A 20,814-nucleotide genomic window follows, 5' to 3' on the forward strand; every position below is an offset into this window, starting at 1 on the left:
CTCTCTCTCTCTCTCTCTCTCTCTCTCTCTCTCTCTCTCTCTCTCACACCCAGTCCCACCCTTTCAAAATAAAAGCCCCACAAATACAAGATTCAATCCAAGAGTATCAATCTAAAATGCAGAAAAAAGAATAGTGCTATCTCAATTGAACCTGAATGACACTACCGGTAATGTTGGCGTGTGTATATATTGCGATTTCTTCAGGCAGTAGAAGCCACACTGTCAAAATTTCCTTAGGAATTTTCTAGTGAACTATGTTGTCCTAAGTGTATAAATACCTGAAAAGAAGAATTGTTGTGTTTTCATTACCTTAGAATGAGCTTTTTATATTTACATATTTCCAGTTCAAACAGCAAACATCCATTTAATAGTTTGATTTAGAATGTAAGCAACAATAAGCTTAATGACACTTCAGAAAGCAGCCATGGCTATAGTCAGTTATTATTTTTGATGGTTTTTTGTTATAGCCTCATTTGCATTTTTCTATTTTCTTTCCACTCTGTATCAAACCTGCTCCAGGCTCAGCTGCAGCAACACTGATGTCGTCTTTGGGGGAATGAAGTTTCTATAAACCTCATATGTAAATGTCTCGGATCAGTGTTGTTTATCATCAATACCAAAAAAGCCCTCAGTATAAATATGAAGTGCAGGGGCTTTGAGTCCTCCTTAAAACATTTAATTCTGCCATGAATGTGAAAGCAGTTCATCCGCTTCGTCTCTTACACTGCTTCTGTTAGTAGTTCTGAAACGAGAGACGGAAAACGCTGCAGTAATTATCATACAAACTTACTAAAAACATACACATAAAACTGATCTTTAATGGCCTCTTTCTGTCTTCTCTCCAGACCCCCCACTCTCCATAACCCACTGCAGAAAAAGCATGGAAACACCGTAAGTAACCCCAACATGACTCACAGCACTGCTTCACTGCTACACTGCACAGAGCTGTACTGCATCTACTGCAAACCCCATGATGACACAACACACCAGTTAGGATCATACACATCAACGTATCCCGTCGATACCGAAAGAACAACTTCACATTATTGCGTCAGTGATGTCGATCCTGCATGCTCCTTGTGTTTATAGAAGAAGAACAAATCATCCGACATTAATTCTGTCCATGTTGACCCTGAAATCCATCCAACCCACCATCATAGAGGGCGCCTCAGGTCCCTCCATTGACTCTTTTCACAGCTGACATTTTGTTATATCATAACAGGAAGAGCACACGTGTGACTTATAACATTAACCAGGGCTCTAGTGAGACATGCCAGTGTGCTGGCGTGCACAGGCCGGAGCCCTGGCACTGGCACACCTAATAAAAGGAAAGTATCCATCATGATGTTACACCTGTATGAGACAAGTGAAAATGTCTCAATGTGTGTCTCAAATGTGTCTCAAAGTCTGATACATCTTCGTCCTCTGTCCCATAGAGATCTATTGTTGTCCACAAACACATCCCAGACAAACACTGTTGCACTGGGTGACATGTTCCTTCACACTGTAGTTTATTTTGACTCCGTAACACATGCACCTGCTGCCCTAACTACTCAGTAGCTCACCTGGTCCATGGCTGAAAATGTACTATTTACTCCTGTTGTAGTGACGTTTGTTGTTTATTCATCCTTTTAAAGACAGTATGTAGAATTGACGTCTTCAAGAGGAACCAGTGGGCTTGAGTCTGAGCACCACAGACAGGGTTGTGGATTCAGAATGTAATGAGAGACAGACACACGAGTTGGCTTTTATCGTGTAATTTGTTGACAATTAGATGATATAATGTATTATCGGCCTTTTCGGGTGCTTTCACACCTAACCTGTTTGGTTCGGTTAAAACAAACACAGGTCCATCTGCTCGGTTAGTAAGGTCCATTTGGGCCAGTGTGAAAGCTGTCAACGGAACGCTGGTGCGGACCAAACACCCGAACCGAGACCGACCGGAAAAGGTTGGGTCCTGGTCCACTTCCAGGTGGACTCGTGAGCGGTGCGTTTGTGGTGTGAAAGCAAACGCACCAACCACAGGATTTTATGATAGCATATTTGTGATGTAGCATGATTTGAAAAGCTAAGCTACTAATAAATCCATCTGCCATGTATATAGCCTAACCTATTTATGCAAATAATTTGCGAAACATGGTGACACGTATGAACGTCAGTTCACTGCTCTTAGTTCATGAAGTCCATTAAAAAGTATATAACAGTGATCCCTCAGTAATAAGCTCTGAGATGTTACTGTCTCTACCTGATAGTAATAATTCATAACATGTGCTCGATTTGCAGTTTAATAATACTAATAATGCTTATACTCAGTTATTTATTTATTAGCTCTCTGTGACACCAAAGCACACAAATACACACATCAGAAGCATTAAAGTGCGGCATAAACTTCTGACAGTACAGGAGTTAGATTCCCTCACGTGGGTCCTGATGATACAGGATGACCTGTCAGTCGCTATAACTATAAATGTTTACTCCTTTTGATTTGTTTGTAAAAAGTCTCCCAAAAAAAAGGAACTAAAATGCAACAAGGTATCACTATTGTCCTTGGTCTGGACCGGATTAACCCGACTACAGGTGTCAAAGCATCTTAAGTGTGTGTTAGAATGACAAAGAAACCCTCTCAAAGCCCCCGTGTCTAGACCTTAACAATGTCTGACTCTGGCAACTCCCAGTGGTAGGAAAAAACAAAAACAGTCTCAGATCAATTAGTGGAAACAGTTGATAATTGTCTGATAACATTACAAACAGCACCAGTTTTAATCCAGATTGTCTCATTTAAAATCAGAAAAAAGATTTAAGATGTCTACACATTAACCTAACACTTACATATTTACTGTTTGACTGATCTGTACAGTCCAAATACGGGGTTGCTGTGCTTGTGTGGATGCTTTGCAAAGTTTTGATGTATGACAACATGCATAGGCCAATGTTTCCCAACACCAAGCAACAGAGCGGCACCACAGCGGTGCAGCCGTCATCAGCAGTCACACGTCTCATTCCACGAAATACACATTCGCTTGATTTCTTCCTGCTCGCCCCTCTTCTACCGTCTCGTGTCTGTGGGGAAAAATGGCATTCACCTCGAGAAGACTGAGTATCAGTGGAATAGTGCTGTGGTTATGAGAATGTAGGATTTGGGCCTCAAAACCTAACCCTGCCTTTATCTCCCTCTAGTTGCTCCATGGCAGCCTTTCTCTCCGATCTTCTCTGCGACTTACTAATAATGCCTCTTCCCATTCCTCTCCTTTTTTCAACCCACTTAATAATATCAACCTGTTTCCTCTCTTTTTCTGTTGCTGTTTCAAAGATGCCTCTCATTGACGCGCTTCCTCGTAACCTCCATACTCTCCTCACTTCTTACTGTCTGATCTCCCCACCTCTACAGGAGCCCACTTAGCCTCATTCCCAGCATTGAACCCTACTGGGAGGGGCTGGACGCAGGCAGGTACAAGCCCCGACCCTCCAGTCCTCAGTGAGTGTGCCAACCGCTGTCCCCCCGTTATTGCACACAGTATACACCCCCCTTTTGCACTTTGGTTCAACCCCCCGGCTCCTCAGAGTCCTGGCCTGGCTGCATGTGTCTGGCCAAATGTACCCACAACGTCGCCAACAATACCAGTCTTGGTCTTTCATTGATGAAAAGATGAAGGAACTTCATCAACAGAAGATGTAAAAAAAAAAAAAAAAAAATCTCAGTTCAGCACTGATTATTAGGGATATAAAAGCATGCGGGACAAGATTTAAGGAGACAGGATGACAAAATCAGTTTACTAATATCTCTTAACTTAACACTCATCCCCATTCAGGACAGCAGTAGATCATGGGACATGTAATCTTTCTGGACTTCTGGACACCATACCAGTTACAAAACTTCCAATGGTCATTATAATGTATGTCATTGGCTAAGAGGATCTCACAGCTTTACATCTGGATTATTTAAAGGTCCTACATTGTAAAAAGTTAGATTTCATGTCATTTCTGCTTAAAAGCTAAAAAGATGCTTTGTCAATATTTTGAACGTATCAAAACTTTCAATCCAGGGAGCAATGCACACTGCACGTTTTCAGAAATTGTTCCTTTCAACCAGTCATCAGGACTTCTGTATGGTTGTGATGTCACAACTGTACAGTGGCTGGTAGAGGTGCTGCTAAACTCTCTCAGAAGCGCAGAAAAACACTGACCAATCAGAGCAGACTGGGCTTTTTAGGGAGAGGGGGTTTAAAGAGACAGTCGCTAAAGTGTTTTTAGACCGGTTGAATAAAGGTATATTCAGACAGACTGTATGAGAAACATAATGTGTTTTATGAACATTTAAGCATGCAAACATGTTTTAGTAGAAACCGAAAATACATATTTGAACTTTAAAATGATATGGCTCCCTCTGAAGGAATAGTTTGACACTTTGGGAAAACCCGTTCTTCTCTTTGGGGTTAAAGCTAAATCAGAATCGATACATCTCTCATGTCTGTACGCTATATGAAGCTGGGACCAGGGGTTGGTTGGCTTAGCTTAGCATAAAGACTGGAAGCAGAGGGAAACGAATGAGGTATAACATGCTAATTAGTGTACTTTTAGCCTATGCAGTGAGCCAGGCTAGCTGTTTCCCCCTGCTTCCTGTCTTAATGCTAAGCTAACGTAACCGTCCCCTTGCTCTTGCTTCGTATATACAGACATCGGAACAGCACTGACGTCTCATCAACTCTAATGCTGTCCTGCTCTGAGATCCTGTTCGTGGACTACATACAGTAAACTGGTCATTCTCTGTATGGTAATGGTTCGTTGAACCATCAATGAGAGGCAGATCATGAAATGAAATTGAAGAAAAAAGTTTTGGTAAATGACATCATGCATATATATATATATCTGCTTTTGTCTGAAAATAATATATAAATATTGAGAGGCTTTCCAGAGCAATGAAATCATTCCTGAGATGTGCGTTCAACCACAGTGCTTTGCTGTATTTGTTAAAGGAATAGTTTGACGTTATGGGAAATGCAAAGAGTGGTGCTGGTAGGCTGATTTAGTCACCAATGTAGTCTTTATGCTAAGCTAAGCTAACCAGCTGTAGCCTTATGGTAACCGTACAGATATGAGAGAATCAAACGTCTAAAAACTATTCCTTTAACATAATCCTTGTTTTCTGCATTGTTCACAGCACTCTATGCGTTGTAGCCGTTCCTACAGTCTGAGCTGTGTGTGCGATGGGTCCTTTCTCACTCCTTTGAATCCCCATTTCACCTCCGAGTGACCTGGAACACTTTCTTTTTGACACTTTGAATTGATTCACGTCACCACTATTCCTTTCTCATCCAGATGCTGTCACAGTCACTTTTTGTTTCTGCCTGTTAATCTACCTTGTTGCGTTAAATAAATGCCAAGTGTTTGAGTTGTTAATCTGCATTTTTAGCTTCTGTGTAAACTTATGAAAAACCTTGTCTGTACTCGCTATTTTATCTGATTGAATGAGGATCGAGTAGATTTGAAGGACCTATTTTTTCTGTACAGCATCAGTAGTGATCACTGAATCTTTATTCAGTTGCTGTGTAATGACACAGTAATTAATGTTATTTTTGTCGTGAAGCAGCCAGTTTGAAGATAATCAGCTGTATTTCTTATTGTTACGTGTACATGAAGGGAAGATTTTGCTCATACAGTAAATAGCCTGCTTCTCATCATTGTGGCCACTATTCGTCTTGGTTGTAGTCCGTATTTCTTAGAGAAACAGTGACGCAATAGCATCATCAACTTAACAACGTTACAGTTTCTGATTATTGTAACCAATGGGAATGATGGTCAAATCAACAGACATAACAGAAAAGTAACCGTTATGATTGTTACATTGTATGAGCAGCCCATATTAAGACAAGCATAGTTGTTGTGATGTATGTGTTTCTGTTACAATATATACATGGGTTTAGATTATCACCATAGTTTATGAAAACTAGCTCTATTTTAATATTATCTGTCTCTGTAGCTCAATAAAGCATATTTGCTTTTTCACAGAAGAGTTTTTTCAGTGGCAGCTGCCTTATAAAGACTCTTCTTATATTATAAGCACAAGTCTGAGTGATTCATATGAGGAGTGGCTATTATGTTTTATCTTCCACTAAATAAAGTAACTGTGGCTTCAAAAACAATCATTGTTTTCATTTACTCCTTCCTATAAGAAGACAAAGTCAGTAACAAAAAATGTCTCGCCAAATGAGAACAGAGTTTCATATCGTGTCCTTTAAAGTGTGGTGTGTACTGGTCATTCTCAAATACAAATACAAGGTACATCTGTCACCGCTCAACTTGAATTCTTTGATGCCACCCAGAAATCTCACCCTCAAAGCCGCCCACAGAAAAAAAAGGACAGTTGCAGCAATTGGGCTATCTCAGCTGACTTTCATTAGAACAGTGGCGGGCCGTGCATTTTATACCTAGGCCTTCACTGTTGTCCTGCAGCTGAAATACCACCTTATAACCACATGATGGCGCCACAGTTATCAGTTTCTAAGGGTGTAACTATGTACGTATTAAATGTACGTAACGTTCGGTACGAGACTTACAATACGTTTGAATAGTACTAGAGCATCTGGAAAATGCAGAAGCTTATATTCAGGAAAATATAATGTTTTCTGCGCTCATGGAGGACAGTGGTTCTCAGCTGGTCTGGCTGTGGGACCCACCATCACTCCTTAATGACAAGTCGCGGCCCAAAGAGATCGTCTTATGATTTTACTTTCACAACTTGAACATTGTACGTACTGCTCTGCAATGTCTTTCCTCGTCTCAGCCCCCTGTGTCATGGTGTGTGGTACATCTCACTGAGTCAGAATGCCCATATTTGATTGGCTGAGCTGCATCACGTGATGTGATTCACTACCCGACTAAGCCTCTGCTGTTAAGTTTCGTTTCACGATAGTCACGTGCTCGCCCACTGACCAATCACAGCACACACTGCACCTCGAGGCAGAACTGCACGTGGACACTGAGCTGCACGTAATGCTGACGTCATTATAGGCCGGCTCGCAGGCGCTGACACGTCAAAGAATATGCCCAACATGTCAAACTAAAGATCTGATTGGTTGAAGAATATGACAATCAACAATATCGTCCCCATTTACTTAAACTGCAAATGGATGCACTTGAGAGTGTAGGCCTCGGGCCTCTCTTCTTACCTAGAGACACAGAGGTGAAATCTGATTGGATAAAAGCTCTACTTAAAACAAGCTGCACTGGAAGCAGAGCAACTGAGGAAGACAGTAGCTGTGCAATGAGAAAATAAGATAATGGGAAAAATATTTTTATAAATTATAATACATGTAGTGTATTTAAGAAAAATTATTAAATTATAAAATAGATATAGCTTTGTGATTCTGTTTAGGTCAGCAGAGAAGGCCTTGCAGGCCCTGACGGCCCACCACTGCATTAGAATGACCTTTGACCTGGTAGTGACACAAAGCCAGTGTCACGCCCAGCTATGGTTGGTTGTATTCTCACTCCTCTGCAGGTGTCTTGGGTCAAAGCCTCTGCTCCCACACCTGTCGGTCACACCTGCCTGCCATACCAGAGCGTTACATTGCTGTTGATGGCAACTAGTGTTGCTGGAATCTAGTGCAAAGGCCAGCTTTGTTTCCTCTTATGGCATTGTCTTGGATTCTTACTATTTGGCCCTGGAGTGGTCAAGCAAGCTGTAACTCCCAAGCTTGACTCCAGTCAGTACTGCAGTTAACATGCTAGCCATCCTGACATATTCACCGTGAGCATCATGTAGTGCACGTGGCATAAAGGAGGTTTTCTTCCCAGCTCTGAAACAGCAAGGGGTCGTAGAAATGCTTACATAATTATTGAAACATGTATGCCACACACTGAAATACACCTAGATGTTGTAGGCATTGTTGAAAGAAAAGTATTGCTCATCTTCAACTTTCATTTGAGAGTGTTTATATCCTTATGCATCCCTGTAAATGTTTAGCATTGTCAAAAAGGTATGAAAAGGCTGCAAGTCTTTGTATGAATGTGAACATCCTTAAAGGATTAAAACACCATTTTCTCTGTCAGCCTCTGAGTGTTGGTGATGGGTTCCTAAGTCTGAACACTGGTTATTTCACTATGATATGATATTTCTATTTTTTCTCTGTGCTCTTCACACTAGTTTGAAATGAGCGGGGATGCAAAAAATGTGATGTCACATTCTTCCAGACAGTTGGTGCTTTGTTTGTTCACTGTCAATAATCTAACCACACTCGCACAGTCATAATGAAGCAGTTTGACTGTTAAATTCTCTGTTATAATGGCAAAATATTTTTTTACTTTGTGTTGCTTTTTTAGCCATGGATATTTAATATTTTAATGGAATATTTTAGATTTGAAGCTACCCATTCCAAAGCTTTAAAGCTGAAAAACAGTTCTTTTTTATTACGTCATTATTTAATTTCAAATAAAGTACACAGCCAAAACAAATGAAATGGTATCACTGTCCAAATACACTTCAGATAGCTAGAGTGAAAGGCACTGTGTGTGTACCAACAAACCAGTTTCTTGTTCTCATTTTCCTTTTTTTAATGGAATTGCCCAAAATTTATATAATGTATGTTAGAACCTGAACGTCAGGTTCGGGGGTCTCGGGATCGCTTCTCTGCTGTTTGCAGATGACGTGGTCCTGTTAGCCTCCTCGGATCATGACCTCCAGGGAACCGGTGGATTGCTCCCTCCAGGTGGGGACGGAGTGCCTACCTCAAGCGGAGTTCAAGTATCTCGGGGTCTTGTTCACGAGTGAGGGTAAGATGGAGCGGGAGATCAACAGGTGGATCGGTGCGGCTGCATCAGTAAAGCAGGCGCTGCACCGGGCCGTCTTGGTGAAGAGGGAGCTGAGCCGGAAGGCAAAGCTCTGAATGTACCACTCGGTCTACGTTTCTACCCTCACCTATGGTCACGAACTCTGGGTCGTGACCAAAAGGACAAGGTCGCGGCTACAAGTGGCCGAAATGAGTTTCCTCCATAGGGTGGCCGGGCTCAGCCTTAGAGATAGGGTAAGGAGCTCGGTCATCAGGAGGGAGCTTGGAGTAGAGCCGCTACTCCTTCGCGTCGAAAGGAGTCAGCTGAGGTGGTTCGGGCATCTAATTAGGATGCCTCCTGGATGCCACCCACTGGAGGTTTTCCAGGCACGTCCAACTGGGAAGAGACCCCGGGGAAGACCCAGAACGCGCTCGAGAGATTACATCTTCCAGCTGGCCTGGGAACGCCTCGGGATCCCCCAGAATGAGCTGGAACATGTTGCCGGTGAGAGGGAAGTCTGGGTCAGCCTGCTTGGCCTGCTGCCACCGCGACCCGACCCCGGATAAGCGGAGGAAAATGGATGGATGGATGGATGGATGGATGTTAGAGATTGCCACTGGTCCATTTAGTGTGTGGTTTTCCCTCATTGTGTGCACCTTCCTGACTACTTGACAAATAAAACAATGATCTTGTGTCACCAAACGTCTGCAAACAGTCGCTTGAACCTCAATGTTTAAGCGAAGTATCTGTCCACGGTGAGGCATAGCAGCACATAATGTCTTTTTGTGACTGTTGAATGAAAAGTTGAGATGATGCAGAAGCAAATACACATAAATTCCCGGCTGTCAGGCAAAATTCATAACAATTAGTATCAAGAGAAAAGTTGAGACTGGTATTAAAGGAGTCATAGTTCTTCTCAAGTTCCCATTGGTCACTCCATGTTTATGTTCAGGACAGTGGAGGGTTGTTATATCCCTATCAACTTGTGAAGATGTTGCAAACAGCACACAAATTGAAAATTAGCAGGCAACATGTTTTGCAGGATATCTTTGTTCACTCATGACTTCAAAAAGGTGTTTTGAAGTAGAAGTCATAATCTTCTCAATGGAGTGCAGCCGTCATCGATGTTATTGATTAAACCTGTGCTTTTATATCTCGTCTTCTTGTGTAAGGTGTGTTGTCATTTTAGTTTTATTGTAGCTGGATCCGTTTTCAGCACCTTCACTGAAGCTTTGCGCAGAGTACTGGCTTCATGAATATTTAAAGATTTACTTCTTCTGTATTCTTTTCTGTAGGTCATCGTCAGGAAAGGTGAGCCCAGAGAGCATTCGTTCAAAGGCATCCCTGTCAGAATCATCTGAAGATAGTCATGACCAGCGTGGGAAACCACCCCAAAGTCCGGGGAAGAGGGAGGAGTTGTCTTTATACAAGAAGACCAAAAGAGCAATAACAAGCAAGAAATACGGCATCTCTAAGCATGAAGCTGAAGCAACAACACCAATTGAACTCATCTGCCGAGGCCCAGATGGACGCTTTGTCATAGATCCCACTGACCCAGAAATGTCTGTTAAGCCCCGACGAATTGAGGGCTTCCCCTTTGTGGAAGAATCAGACCTCTATCCTGAATTCCGTCAGTCAGACGAAGAGAATGACGATCCCAGGCCTCTGCCCCCAATTATGGCACCACTCCGGGCTCACCAGATTTCTCCGATCTCCAGTCAGGAATCCTACCTGCAACCTCCAGCCTACAGCCCTCGTTTCCAGAGGCCCTTCGAAGGTATGACCATCATGGAGAGCAGTCGGCTCCAGGCCACTGGGCAGATCCGAGGTTCTCTCCACCACAGAGCTTTCTATGGCTACCTAGGCCACCCTGGGGATCATGATCCCCCACCTCCTTTTTACATGCCTGATACTAGCCCTCTCAGCTCAGTCATGTCCTCCCCTCCATACCTTGCTGAAGGTCCTTTCAGTCACCCCATGATTCCTGAAGAAATGGGGGAGGGTGATTTCCCACAATATGCTGTCCCTGGTTTCCCACTTCCTCTGACACTCACCTCTTCCTCTCGTTCCCCGGAGATTTGGCAGGGACTGGATTTCACCTTTGCAAGTCTGGAGGGGCCCCAGTTTATTTTTCCGCCCCATCACCCTTTGCATCTCCGCCACGACTCACCCTATCCTCCTCCACCTCATGTTCTTCCCCTAAGTGCTTTCCAGCCCTCCTCCCTTCCAATGCCTACTTACCCAGCTGTCCTGCCACTGCAGGCCCCAAAGAGCCGCTCAAGCAAGTCTCCCAGCAAGGCCAGGCCTCGTGGCTCCCCAGCCAAGCATTTTGCTATGCAAGAGGCACATTTAGGGCAGCTAAGACACACAAGCCACGGTATGGGTGTGCCGGTTTTGCCTTACACCGATCCAATGGCCCATATTATCCCTAGCCAATTCAGTAGCTTGGACACACGATGGTTTGAAACCACCCCTCGTTTCAGTCCCAGACAGGCTCGTAGGATGGATTCTGGCATGCATCAGGTGGTTCTCCAGCCCTCCCGACTCTCACCCCTCACCCAAAGCCCCCTTAGTTCTCACGAGGGCTCCCCAGAGATTGTAGTACGTCCCAGGCCACGTCCCAGCATTGTCCAACCTCACATACCCCCAGAGATGTCTGAGATTACCCTCCTCCCTCCTTCCACAGCCAGCTTCTCAAGGAGATCTACCCCCTCCTCCTCACCTGCCCAAGGCCAGGGTAGCAGGAGAGCAAGTCCCAGCTACCGTTCCCACATGGCCTTTGCCACCTCTGCAACCAGCTACCCAGCTTCCCAGTCCCCGTCACCCCCCATGGAAAGCAGCAACCTATTTGGGCAGATGCCATCTCAGAGGAGGACTGAGGAGGGGATCCTTCCATCTGAGCCCTCTCCACCCCAGTTGTCAGCTTCAGGGTAGGTGCATTAGGCATGCAGAGAGGGATACCATTTGAGTCATCTGCCCCAACCCATAATGCTTTGATGTATGAAGTTGCTCTGACATTTTGGTTAGTGAAAGTGCTGTCTAATATCCATCAATCTTTAAATCATCTCTGTGGCAAATTAATTTAGTTTTTTTTTTTTAGATGCTTTTTTTCATTTGTTAACACTTTTATGTGAAAAATGAAAACCGTATGGTTGAAGGAAACCATTTAGTTGAGATGATTCATTTGATGAGCTCTGGAAGTTCAGTTTAGTTTCAGTTTGGTCAATGCTGCTTTTCATGTCAGACATCAAGTTAGAGGTATTCACCCATTCAATCTGTGAAGCATTGTCTTAAAATGATCACCTTGAAAAGCACATTGCATTTTCCAGTGAAACAAAAAAGTATAAACTGTGAAACAAATTATTTGTTGAATTGACAAGACAATGCATTTGCTTCACAGATTACATTTCAGACCTTTTGGGGCTACACTCCACCCGGAAGAAAAACGTAATTTGCTTGGCACAAGCCCCTAAAGGCCTGGGAATTTACAGACATCACCACAGGATCCCTGTTTCTCCATCTGTATCATGCGTTACCCTTTCACCTAACAGGAGGAATCCTATAATATTATCCAATTGATTCCCCAGACAAAGCAAAAACCCATTTTTATGTCTAGCTCCAAGCCTTTGAAGATGCCTTTATCATGCAGAGGGATGCTTAAAGAAGAGTTCATCTTGGCAGGCCCTGCGGCCCATCCTCGGCCTTAGTAACCTGACTGCATGACCAATTCTCCCTTACCCTCCAACCTCTCAGATTTTCTCCTACCCTACTTCTCCTTCCCTTTCTGTAACCCTCCTCTCCCCAACCCCTTTAATTGCCCCAAGGACACCCCCAGGTCTGACTACCAAGGAAAGGTTGTTGGGCAAAGTGTGTCACAGGGCCTGTCCGCTTCTCATGTACTGCAATGTCTCCATCATTATGAATTAGGGGCAGTATGGTGGTTCTTGATGGCTCCTGGAGTCTTACCTGCTTTGTTTTTGATTGATCTCAGCTATCTGGGCAGCGTTGTTGTGACCAGGTCCTCTACACCACAATAGGTAAGGGTTGGATCCATGTCTGAAAGGGGGGGGTTAGCAGGTGGGACTTTTTTTGATCACCTCGTCCTTTAAAGGGGAATACAAGACGCTGAGTCTTTGTTTGATTTGTTCCTTCCTTCAGTCAACACGTGTAGTTCATTTCAGTTCTTTCCTTTTTCTTAAAGTGGCTATGCATTTTAAGTTCTGCAGTCTTCAGTACATTATGCATTCTGTTATGCATATGCCATCAGTTAGCCAATAAATTAGATCGGTTGTATCACCAACATGATTTCATGCTTGAGTGGTTTGCTAACTGACCACGTTCACGGATAACTCTACCACAGGTCTACACATAAGTACAACAATAGTGCTCTTAACCGCCTCAAACCAATTTCAATATTTATTTTTCATTCTTATTTATTCATTGCTTACTTTGCTATTCTGAAAATTGATTCAGCAAATGTCACAAGGGAATATAATACATTTCATTATAGTATTTGGTGCAAAAGCCTAAAAACACATCTGTGCAAAGCCAAACTGGACTACATTCCAGTTGACTAGTTAAAAGCTTTTCGTTTCTGAGCCTTTAGTCTAGAGATAAAACCACACTGAAGTTGTCATGGGTTCATCAGCCTTGAGTTAAATGATTGTCAATGCAGACAGAAGCCTCTGAAAACGACAAAGTTTTGACTTATCGATTGATTTTCCCTAATTAGCCTCCGCCTCAGCACCCTGAGGCAGACCAATTCACTCAAGTAGTATACAATAATTGAGTAGTAAGATTGATGTTTACCTCAGTTCACATTGAATCCATGCAAAAGAAACAACTCTTCAGCAAACATGAAGTCATCAATATTCCAAAGTCATTGTAAGATATCCTCATAGAGGAGAACAACTCCTTCTGTTCCACTCCCATCCTGGCTCAAAACGCCAAATATAAGACCTGGGTTAAATGTCCCCATTTTTCACTATGCCAAAAAAAGAACAACGCATTGCTAACCGCTGATCTTGGGGCAATATCTTTTGCTACCAAATGCATGGTCAAAGCCCAGCAAACAGACAAAGGAATTGCACATGACAAGAATACAGTCAGTGCCTCCTTCCCTCTTCCTCCCTTTGGCCCAGTGGTAATCCATTTCCTCTATTTGGCCATCTTCCTCAGAAAGGCATCAATTGCTGCTCGATCCTGACCAATTTCTCATATGTTAATGAAGGATTACCACACTTCTTACCAGGATGTCTCTGGTGTTTACTATCAACTGTGAGAGACAGTGTGCACTACATACTGTAGGACGGACACCTTTGATGCTCAACATGCCATTCCTCCAACTGACTATTCTAACATCCAGCAAGATGTTAATCTGACATCCAGCTGCTCCAAGAAATCCTTGTCCTTCTTCCGAGTCTGAAGATGAGCCTCGTAGGGATTTGGAGGGCCAATCACATCTGTTCCTTGGCCCCTGGCCAGAGGCCAGCAAAGAATAGCCCCCAGGCCACACTGCCTGTGTGAACAGCGCGTGTGCGTTGGGTATTCTCTTGCTTTTTAATTTCCGTGCCCATGTTAACGGGTTCGAGCAGCCTCACTGCCTGCATGCGCCTGTCTTCTAGAGATTTTAGGTCTCGCATATTTGTTTTTGCGTGCTGTGCGCGCTTTACAGCGAAACTATAGTGACATTATCATCAAATTATTTTGACAGTGTATTGGCATCATATTGGCATTACTACAGTTTCAAAGTCTATATCTGTAGAACATGTCCCAGACACGAGAGAGAAAAATTGCACAGCCTTCGGGAGCACTTTGGCGTTCAGTATCTTGCCCAAGTACACTTTGACACAAGGAGTAGAGGAGCGGGGACGACCCTCTCCACCTATGAGCAACACCCCCCTCACCTGTCTGTGTGGACACCACATGTGTGAGAGAGGCAGCCATCATGCGCTGCTCACACAGGCAGCGTGGCTCGGTGTAATGCTAGTAAGAAAGGGCGCTATACCACTAATTACTTCCTTTATTGAAACAAATAAAATGGCTACTTACATATTCACAGAACTGGAGTTACATCCAGGTAATGTTGATTTCACATTATAAAAAGCAAATGTGCTGTTCTCAGCAGGTATCATCAACAATTGATGTTGGTGTCCTGTGTCTTTGTACTATATAGATTATTACAAGGTGTGGCATACTGTGTATTTATTTAAGGGTGGTCTACGTGGACGTCCACATTGATGTCCTTTATTGTTAAATGATCACGTTCGAAAACGCTCTTAGCATTCTCCTCAAGCGTGACACATTCTTCCATTTATATATTTCTACAGATGCTTGTATTGTATGTCACCAATTGACCCCAATCTCCAAAAAAATATTTTGTAAGATTGACGTTATGACGTCAACTTAAGCTGTGTCCACTGGGATCCATCCTTCACTGCTCCTTTTCTTTTGCATTAACAATGAAGCAGAAATGCTGTTGCATGTTCCTGGCAGTGATGATAGCTTAGCATGTGTACAGTTCTCATCGTACAAGTTACGAGAAGTGAAACAAATATCCCAGCTTTCGTCAGAAATGCACCAGATTCTTAGCAGGTTTTGAACAGCAACAGAGCAATATAGCAGGAGCCACGAGCAGCGCTTCCATCTCTATCTAGCCCCAGTAACTAAATGCAGATTCCTGGTGGACACATGGCCTTAGTCCCCTGTATAAAGCATCTGTATAGAGCAACAATCAAACCATCTACTGTAAGTATACAATTGCACTTTTAAGTTTGGACAGCAGAACAGTTCTCACTGCCATGTGAAGCAAAGAGTCCTGCCAAAACAGCTTATTCTTTTTATCCTAAAGAACAAATATTTTGCCAAGGGCTTGCAGACGTGGACACACACACGGGGGGGCTTGAGGACCCCCTTATGTGTGAGTGAACTTACCAAGTGCTTTTGAATGTATTCCCCTTTAAAGTCGTGTTCCATGTGCAAACTGCCATGCATGCCATCGCTAAATATTGCTCCTCCGTTTGAAAAAAAGAAGAAAAAAAGAAACAATTCTATGGATAAATTCTTGTTACATTTGTTGTCCTAGTGCTTCGCTTTTCTTTGGCTTATTTTTCATTATGTGACTGTTCCCGAGTAGTCATTTTCCCCTCCCGCCATCTCTCCCCCTGTCAGCATGGTGAAGCCCATTGTAGACAGTATCCATGTCTATGAATACATATTGATGATGCTTTGTTGCTCAGCTGTGATTCTCCCCCTCTACTAACGACCTTCGGTTTCTCTCTGCAGCCACGGTGGGAGGACGGCCTCTCTGTAATGCTAATTGTTTTCTGTGCCTTGGGAGAAGCGAGTGTGTGTTTGTGGCAGAGATCTGTGGGCTGCCGAGTCATATAAGTGCCTCCATGAATGAGGGGGAGGTCTGTGCAGTCATGATCAGCTGAGAAATATACACTGAACGCCGAGGAAACATTTGTTCTGTTATTTTCAGAGAGGATAGATTCATCTTTATTAAATAATGAAACAATCTGCAAACCTATTCAAACTCTTGCTTACATTTTGTTCAAAGAATTTCCCTCTGAAACCAACAGCGCAAGTGTTTTTTAATATGTTGTATCTTCTCAAAATGTTCTCACTGTTCGGATCTGCACCGTGAGGTCAACAGATGGTTTCAGGGCTCATGTAATACTTTGCTTTCCTTTAGATAAAGATTGTTTGGATCAATTTGAGCAAAATATCTTAGATGTCCCTGAAGGGCAGTGAAATTTCAAGGTGCATAATTCGATCTACCATCTGGATTTATTAACCTATATTGTGAAACACAATCATCTTTGAGCTGAACATAACTGTTAGTAAATCCAGATGACGTACAAGGTTTTGGCAATAGTAGAATTAATTGCACTGTTCTTCAAACCTTTATGGAGAAAACTTCTGTTAGTTCAGAGAACAGCTCTCTCTGTGTCTCATATTGATCCTTTGGCAATGTGCTGCACCTCTTTGCTTAGCACGAGCCGTGCTGTTCTGAGATCGTGTGGGTTTCTGGCTCCGTTGCACTCCGTAGTGCAGAAACACCGTCCACTGACTATGTTTGGCCCAGAGTTACCCGTTCTCCCCTCTCTCTGCTCTTCATCCAGAAAACGTCGAGGTGCGCCGAGTGCCCTGTCGGGGTCTGAGAGGATTGATGCACTGAGATACCAACGTATTAAAAAGGCCAAGAAGATGATGATGAACAACAATAACTCCAAGTCCAGAAAGAAAGCAGGTGTGAACCCTGTTCCTCTCACTTTTTACCGCAGTGATCATTTGTTATGTCATGATGACCACAGGTAAAGATCTTTGCTTTTTTTTGCTTTTAGAAGATGCATTTGTGTGTTTTTTTGTGACCTACGTAGGATTCTTTTATAATTTTTTATTTTGTGTGGGTCAGACAAATTAGAATCAAAACTCTTCCTTTGACTCAATTGGGGGGTCCGTACTGATTTGGCATGTGATATTGTAAAAACATTGTCATCATGAACCTCTCATCACTGGTTGACTCCAGGGAGATGAAGAAGAGTTTGGTTGTATGGTTAGTATGTCCAGCATCAAAAGTGAACTGCAGTCAATGAGCCTGTGAAGCCCAGCTGTGGACACGAGGCTCGACTCCACAGAGCCCTCAATCACCGCCCCTGCTGCTGCTCTTCTTTATTTAAAGTAAAGTAAATCGGATGAACAGTTCTTGAGATTTGCAGAGCCATCCAAACAAAAACACACAAGACAGGTTCTGTAGTTGCCGGGGTCTGACAAAGGGAACCCATAGATGGGTTTACACTGGAGATGTTCGTCGCTAGTCACTTTACTCATTTGTAGTCCTTCGTTTAGGTCTATGCAAAGATTTGTAGCCTCTGACTATGTAGTTTGTTCCCTTTTTTTCTAAGCTATGTGAACACATCGCTGTTCAAATACAATACAGTGTGTACAACAGTGGGTGCTTCTCAAAGTCAAGGATGCTTGGTCGGACGGGTCCTTCCACGTCGTGTCCTACAGAGGCGAGGCAAGACTCCTTCCTTGTATTGGGACAGCACATAATGGTGTGCGTCACTGAAAAGACTCTCTCTGCTACTAGGGGATGAAATCCCCCACTGGCGATTATACAGCTATTACACGACTTATTGTTTCGTGAGATCAACAACATTGTCATTACATTTGCTTCTCACCAATATACAGGATGTGTGTGACTGGCACGACTGGCTAGCGACCGCCGGCCGTTTGTAGAGCTCCTCAACTCCAAAAACATTGGAGCAAATTTTTTGAATTGGAAGTTAGCAAATGGATATTTGTTTGGACTCAGCCAGGATAGCAGGTGTCCCCCTGCATCCAAACATGGGAGATACAACACAGATACAACACTCAACTCTCTCGATCATCTGTTTGCAGCCTTATCTCATGTACTCTTTAGTTGCAATAGATATTGATGTAGAATACATGATCATTTCACACAACATGGTCAAATTAAGGCAGGAAACGACGACTCCGGTCATGTCAGTGGGATTAATGTGCAGAATTGCCTGTAAATATTGGCACCATGAGTTCCAGTGGCCATGACCCTGCCTGTCATCTCCCCCTCCTCCAGGTGTCACCACCTCTCAGACCCAGCAGGCCTACACCTCTCAGGTACTCCAGCCCGAAGAAGCTCTCTACCTCCACAAGAAGAAGAAGCGGCCCATCCTCCACGACCCATACACTCGCTTTTCCGCTCTACTGTACCGCCGCCCACCTCGGGAGGACCAGAAGGCTATTCTGGCCAGCATGGACAACATAGACCTGGACCACGCAACGCTCCTCTGAAAGCCCCTTGAGGACAAGGTCACAATCATGCAATATGCCCTCATTCCAAAAGTAACACTAGCAACATACCAGATGGTAAAAACAAACAAGATGTTTGCAATGCATTGTCTATAAACGGAGGGAGCATTACATTTCAGCATTCACATTTAGTACATTCAATAGCTACGGGCCTTGGTCTGTTCAATCCGCACTAGCAAGCGTTCTGCCATGTTCCATCTGTGATGACGGCAAATCAAGAACCCACAAAAAAAGAACAGATTAATGGTTGTTTCTGAAATGCTGCTCCCAGCTTACTGAGAGTAACACAGCAGACACAGCTCTGAAAGAAGTTCTGATCGTTTGTACTACTACTGATTGGGATGTCAAAATGCACAAAGATCTGTGTGCTAAAATCCAGTAGCATTCCCTTTAAAAAAGAAAATGTGTTTAGGCTAGACGATAACAACCTAAACGACAGCTGCCACCATTTTCCAAAGTTTTACTCCAGTGCAAAAAGCTGAATTCAAAAAGAGGCGTTTTTCAAACCAACCCAAACCAGTTTCCCCTCGCCAGTGTTACCGTTTTAATTTTAAAAGGCTTCTCCAGACTTAGACCCCCCCCCCCCCCCCCAAAATATATATATATATATCCCGGTCTCCGTTTACAGCACCTTCCACCGGATCCTCTCCGCCAGCATCGTCTCCTATCTGCCGAGAAACTCGCCTCACAAACGTGGACGTTCTCACTTCCTACCAAGTATACCTCAGAGCACAGGACACGAGACCACACAACCACAGGATCAGCCAGCAGAACAAACTAGCCTTTTACCATCTCTTTAGTCATCTTTGTGTTCCACTCGCTTCCCTTATACTGACATGTTCAACCTCTCACACACTTGTAATGAACCATTAATGCAGCGATTCAATTACTTTCAGTAACAGATTTAGTACAGGAACCAGATATAGCAGATGTATCTGGTTCCTATAGTGCTCTAAATAAAGTCACCTAATTGCTCCAATGAACTGCTCCGTCTTTCGCTCCTCATATATCATATAACGGTTTGCACTGGAGCAAAATCTTCTCCATGTTACTTCCATGTGTGTGTGTGCTTCTTTACATCTTCAGTTCTTCTACGTTAGATAGTATAGAGGGTTCAGAAAGAACTATAGTTATGCCAAAAACACTTCAATTAAAAAATAAAAATAAACAGCCATACATAGTGGAGGGTAAGATTGTGTGCCATAGTATATTATAGTATTGTCTTCATACATGGTAGAGGGCATAAAAAAAACAATGGCTTCGTTTGGTCTTAATCGAGCTTCTGGTTGGTTGCCTGCTTCACTTGTGTCTATTTTTTTATTTCTAGTTTCTTTTTTATTTCCATCTGTTTGTGCGTGCTTATTTAAGTACCCGCCTCTTTGTACTTTGTCTCTTTATGTGCTTGTCACTCGAAACGGAAATGCAGAGAGTGAAGTCACCTGTTAAGAACTTAGTTTGTGGCATTGAGGGTAACAAAGTGAGCCAAAAAGGTTTTTCGTTGTACACCACACTGGTATACGCAGTTTTGTTTACATGTTGCCCAGTTTTACTTTGAAAGATTCCAGCGATTGAGATGATTCAATTTATCTAACTGACGTGGAAACGTGGACGCTAAGGGGCTCATTTTATTGGATGAGTACAGGAAGTGCCATAACATCAGAAACCCAACTACATCACCCATTGTACACGCTGCAGCTCAGTCATATTTTAGATTCAACACAGAGCGGGTGTGTACTGTTTTTCAGTTTTGCTCAAAAGGTGCTCAAATTCTTCAGAAGTTGTGTCCATTTATAGACATTACGGTAACATATCGGGGGCTCCTGATACGGTGACCATGTTCTTCTGAAGTGTGTCTGGAGTGGCATTGCTCAAAGCTCATGTTCAATGAATTTCTATCCATCTCTTTACTTGTGCGACTTTTTATTTATTTTTTATTGTCATTTTGAGCAATTCTTACAACTCCAACATCTTTTATAATCAACTAAATTCTCAGTGACTGAAATCGGTTGCTTGATTAAGATGTTTCCACAATGAGTGCGTTTAAAATGAGCGGGGTCAAGGTTTAGAAAAAAACTGTGACCTCTCCTCTAATATTTGATATTTAAAGTGCAGGAGAAGTGAAGAAGAGATGTGATGGGATCTATTTACATAAATAGTCCTGACTCACAACCATATCCAGCCCACAGGAATCAAGTCAATGAAGTCATCAAG

General features: G+C 43.1%; 1 protein-coding gene across 5 annotated transcripts in view; it reads left to right on the forward strand.

The window, feature by feature from the left end:
- Window positions 1-19,133, forward strand: part of igsf9bb (immunoglobulin superfamily, member 9Bb) — a 106,797-nt gene extending 87,664 nt beyond the window's left edge. For 2 of the 5 annotated variants that reach the window (XM_031871637.1, XM_031871638.1), the window contains exons 17-21: window positions 846-891; window positions 3,389-3,475; window positions 10,062-11,696; window positions 16,893-17,020; window positions 18,371-19,133. In XM_031871637.1, the coding sequence (XP_031727497.1) occupies window positions 846-891; window positions 3,389-3,475; window positions 10,062-11,696; window positions 16,893-17,020; window positions 18,371-18,585 (2,111 nt within the window). In that variant the 3' untranslated portion in view covers window positions 18,586-19,133. Of the gene's footprint in view, window positions 1-845; window positions 892-3,388; window positions 3,476-10,061; window positions 11,697-12,757; window positions 12,804-16,892; window positions 17,021-18,370 lie in introns of those variants that run through there. The other 3 variants (XM_031871639.1, XM_031871640.1, XM_031871641.1) reach the window with 2 other exon arrangements.
- Window positions 19,134-20,814: the final 1,681 nt, after the last annotated feature.

Source organism: Anarrhichthys ocellatus, unplaced genomic scaffold (assembly GCF_004355925.1).
Source record: "Anarrhichthys ocellatus isolate YVR2014 unplaced genomic scaffold, GSC_Weel_1.0 scaffold59, whole genome shotgun sequence".
NCBI lineage: Eukaryota > Metazoa > Chordata > Actinopteri > Perciformes > Anarhichadidae > Anarrhichthys > Anarrhichthys ocellatus.